Source organism: Otolemur garnettii, unplaced genomic scaffold (assembly GCF_000181295.1).
Source record: "Otolemur garnettii isolate 467f Iridium unplaced genomic scaffold, OtoGar3 scaffold00116, whole genome shotgun sequence".
Lineage (NCBI taxonomy): Eukaryota > Metazoa > Chordata > Mammalia > Primates > Galagidae > Otolemur > Otolemur garnettii.
This window is the reverse complement of record NW_003852511.1, coordinates 5,639,829-5,644,509: the sequence shown is the minus strand read 5'-3', so window position 1 is coordinate 5,644,509 and position 4,681 is coordinate 5,639,829. Positions and strand designations below refer to the sequence as shown.

At 48.9% G+C, this 4,681-nt stretch overlaps 1 protein-coding gene across 1 annotated transcript in view; it reads right to left on the bottom strand.

The window, feature by feature from the left end:
* DEPDC5 (DEP domain containing 5) overlaps window positions 1–2,002 on the bottom strand; it is a 150,109-nt gene extending 148,107 nt beyond the window's left edge. Inside the window, exons 1-2 of the mRNA XM_023517676.1 lie at window positions 1,827–2,002; window positions 1,089–1,212 (exon numbers count right to left, since the gene is read on the bottom strand). Coding sequence (XP_023373444.1) covers window positions 1,089–1,146 — 58 coding nt within the window. The 5' untranslated portion in view covers window positions 1,147–1,212; window positions 1,827–2,002. The remainder of the gene's footprint in view (window positions 1–1,088; window positions 1,213–1,826) is intronic.
* Between the last annotated feature and the right edge of the window lie 2,679 nt (window positions 2,003–4,681).

Here is a 4,681-nt window from a genome sequence, read left to right as displayed (position 1 = left end):
CTGGGACTACAGGTGCCCGCCACAACACCTGGCCATTTTTTGGTTGCAGCCATCATTGTTGTTTGGCGGGCCTGGGCTGGGGATTCGAACCCTCCACCTTAGGTGTATGTGGCTGGCACCTTAGCCGCTTGAGCCACAGGCACCGAGCCAGAAATTGTATTTTAAGTATAGCAATGCCTGGCATATCCTTGTCCTAGTAATCATAATGGCTACATTTATTGAGCAGACACTGTTACTCTATTAAATACTTTACAAAGATCAAGTTAAGCCTCACACCACCCTATGAATATAATGTTTTCCCTTTTTGGCAGTCCTGGTCCTCTTGAAGCTTATATTCACTTAACACAGAAGCAAATGCATCCTAAGATACAAAATTTTATAAAAAGACTCATTGTGTTAATTCTAATTTCTAAAGTAAATAAAGTTGTTAAAACAAAAGGAAAACTTTTTCCTTTACAATAGAAAACAATCACACTAGTAAGTGTCCTCTTATTTTGCAGATTTATGGATTCAAAGGGCAAAGAAAAACCATTCTAAAGCCTTTCAACTTGCAGATAAACTAAACTGGGGGCTTGTCTGAGGTCACCAGGAAAGTTAGAGGCAGAGCTAGTACTGAGACTCTGGTTCAGTGGAGTGTAACACACTGCATCCTGTTCTTTCTTCCTATGCCTAGGAATCAGGCAAAAGTTCCCACTTTGATTATACCTGTTCTATGCACATCTATGATACTTCTCTCTCACTGAATGTCAAACAAATATCATTTTAGTTTCTCTTATCTACCGAAATAGAACAGGCTAGAATTTCATGGAACATACACAATAAATTTGTAATAAACAACATAATTAAACAAAGGGGTAGTAAACCAGGACATTCACCGTGTTCCTTAAAAGTCTGGATGCAAATGCTTTTAGAACAGTCTGACTGCCCTCCCAATTACTGTGTTATAGCTCCTGCTTAACTCTGTTAAGTCGCCTGTCTAGCCTTAACTGTCCTGTGAGTCAATGTGCAATTTTCATGGCACTGGAAGCACCAAACACACCAGAACCTAAGCCAACTCACACAATCCCGAAAGGTCAATCAATACTGACCACTGCCCCCAAAACCCTTCTTGTGGATGACGAGTTTGTAGACCTTAGTTGTTCTCATTTTGCACTGTTGTTTCCTTCAGCTGTTCCAAGTTTGGGGCAGAGACGTCATCTTGCCTCCCTACCACTGAAACAGAAACAAAAAGGTTGAAATGTCACACTTTTCCTTGCAACTGCTCTTTGATTTTTTTAGGCCAGTGAAGATACTGGTGTTGCTCAGCTGAAATGTGGTGCCTAGTGGCTCTTGGATGAAGTCACTCCTCCAATTACAAGCAAGGAGGGAGAACAAACACAATAGGGTAAATAAGGGGAATCTGAGCTAGGGTCTAACGTCAAACCTCAGAAAAGATAGATTCTATTTCTACAATTCATTCGTAGCGAATGAGCGCTCAATATCTTGTTTCCACCTACGTCAAACACTCCAATATTAAAGACATCTTAAAGGAAATTAGTCCACTCATTTTGCACATGGGCAAAGTGAGAGCAAGGGACTTGCACAAGGTCACTCCGAGACGCTCCTACCGTTCGCGTTTCGCCACCAATGTCCTGGGAAAGGCGACTACAAAGAGGAAGGCAGAGGTCCTTCCCCCAACCTCCACCTGTACCACTCTCAGCGGACCTTTCCGCCTCCGTTCCACAGTTGAAGCCGCTGAGATTCAGAGAGGGAGAGAGACTTGTACAAGGTCACACAGCGGGTTCGAGGCAGAGCTGGGACTCGAACCTCTGCCACCAGTCCCCTACCTCAATCCCCCAAGCGCCAGTCCCGGGCGGACAGCCTCACTCATTCGCCGTTCTGGAGCCCCTACCCGTCTCAGGCCCGGGCCTCTGGGCCCGGACTCTCTCCAGGTCCCCCGTGCCTCCCGTGGACACCCGACTTGAGCCTCCACGGCCTGCACAGCTTCCGTCCCTGAGCTTGAGGTGCCGGCAGGCCCGCCCCGGCCGCGGAGCACTGGCTCACCTGAGAGCCCGCGCCGCTCCGGTAGCTCCGCCCTGGGGGCCCCGCCCCCTTCCCGCCCCCGCGCCCCGGGCCTCTCTCTCCCGGCCTCCGCCGTCTCGGTGGCCCCGCCACTTCCTCATCCGGGGCTCGCGGCGGGGCGGAACTTCGGGGGGCGCCTCTCAACCCTCTCTCAGGCGTTTCCTGCTTGCAGGCCTTTAGGAGGCCTACTTTGCTGAGGATATCCATTTCCCCTTACACAACCCGAAATATCCCACAGAGCTCTTTTTGTTTGTGTATAAACGAGGTTAATAACTCTTACTTGGCCTCACGGGGGACACTGAGAGTCGCAAAAAAGTGTTTCTAGGAGAACTTTGGTGACACGCAAAGGGCTGAGTTACGAGAGTTGGTGTGATGGCCCTTGCTAGGAAGTGTCCACTTTGGGGCCTTTTCGAACCCTTTCAAACTCCAAAAGATAATCTCCCTCCTTGTGTTATTAATAGCAATAGCCAGCATGGCTCTGCAGATGAGGTGCTGTAATCCTTGCATAACTATGAGGTGGTAGGTATGGGTGGCAGGTGCTGTCCTGCTTCACAGCCAGGAAGCAGCCTGAGTACAGGAAACTGCTCGGAAGGAAACAAGGACGATCTCGACACACTGTGCCTTTAGTGTCCACATGTCACACCCAGGGCTCAGCCTAAGCCCCCATCTGTCGGGATAGCTCTCTCCTGGAGGAGCTGGGTGGATTGTGCCAGAATCAGACCAAAGACCCCTGACAAGTTGCCAGCTCCACCTGGGATCCAGGATACCGGATTTTTTGGTTTGGTTTTTTGGTTTTTTTCCAATCCTGGATGGCTGCACCTGTATGGGCCTCCCTGCTTCCATTGCAGTCTGAGAGACCTTTTTATAACTGGGATCAGTGTTTTCAGTCAAGCCACTCCCTGCTGCTTCTAGCCACCCTGACCACTAAATCTAAATGGCACCCCTGCTTCTGGATGGTGATAATGCTTCCTCTGAATTTCTTCATAGCTTTAACACCAAACAGTGCCAGTTTCCTGTGGTTTTCTGAATGGATGAATACAACATGGTACCGGAGTGAGGTGACTTGGCAGTGCTGCGAGGGGACTCCTGGATCAGGTCATAGATTCTTCCACTTTAGGAGTCATGAAGTTAATTTAATGATTTAAGTAGTATTTGTATTGAAGAAAAACAAATATATAATCACATGAACTGCAACAGTTACCAAACTTTTACAAGGATAAAAATGTTCAATGTAGGGCGGCGCCTGTGGCTCAGTGGGTAGGGTGCTGGCCCCATATACCGAGGGTGGTGGATTCAAACCTGGCCCCAGCCGAACTGCAACAAAAAAATAGCCAGGTGTTGTGGCGGGCGTCTGTTGTCCCAGCTACTGGGGAGGCTGAGGCAAGAGAATCACCTAAGTCCAAGAGCTAGAAGTTGTTATGAGCTGTGACGCCACAGCACTCTACCAAGGGCAACAAAGTGAGATTCTGTCTCAAAAAAAAAAAATTCAATGTAAAAAAACTTGTCTGTTGCCACTTCTGGAAACACACCCAGATCCAACGCTGGTTTCTGTCTTTAGCAGCTGTGGTTGATCCAAGTACCACCATTTCAGAGGGAGCTAATAGGATTCTCTCCTCTTGGCTTTCTGATTCCTTCTAACAGGTCCACGATTGGTGTCTTATATTAGAAATGCACAGCTTGGTGCCTGTGGCTCAAGTGGCTAAGGCACCAGTCACATACACCTAAGCTGGTGGGTACGAATCCAGCCCGGGCCACCAACAACAATGACGGCTGCATCCAAAAAATAGCCAGGTGGCTCAGCGCCTGTGGCTCAAGCAGCTAAGAAGCCAGCCATGTACACCTAAGTTGGTGGGTTCGAATCCAGCCCAGGCCCGCCAAACAACAATGACGGCTGCAACCAAAAAATAGCCAGGCGTTGTGGTGGGCACCTGTGGTCCCAGCTACTTGGGAGGCAGAGGCAGGAGACTCGCATGAGCCCAGGAGTTGGAGATTGCTGTGAGCTGTGATGCCATGGCACTCTACGCAGGGGGACAGCTTGGGGCTCTGTCTCAAAAAAAAAAAAATTTTCTATTTCAGATATTTCTGGTGGCTCCCGTAGCTCAGTGGGTAGGGCACCAGCCACGTATGCCCAGGCTGGTGGGTTCCAGCTCAGCCTGGGTCAGCTAAACAACGACAGCTGCAACAAAAAAATAGCTGGGGGCTGTGCCTGTGGCTCAGTGGGTAGGGCACCGGCTGCATATACCGAGGGTGGCAAGTTCAAACCCAGCTCCGGCCAAACTGTAACCAAAAAATAGCCGGGTGTTGTGGTCCCAGCTACTCGGGAGGCTGAGGCAAGAGAATCGCCTAAGCCCAGGAGCTGGAGGTTACTGTGAGCTGTGCGACACTATGACACTCTACCAAGGGCAATAAAGTGAGACTCTGTCGCTACAAAAAAAAAAAATAGCCAGGTGTGTGGCAGGCGCCTGTAGTCCTACCTACTTGAGAGGCTGAGGCAAGAGAATCACTTAAGCCCAAGAGCTGGAGGTTGCTGTGAGCTATGACAACATAGCACTCTATCAGGGGCAACCTAATGAGAACTCTGTTTCAAAAAGAAAAAAAATTATGAACAATCATTTTTTTT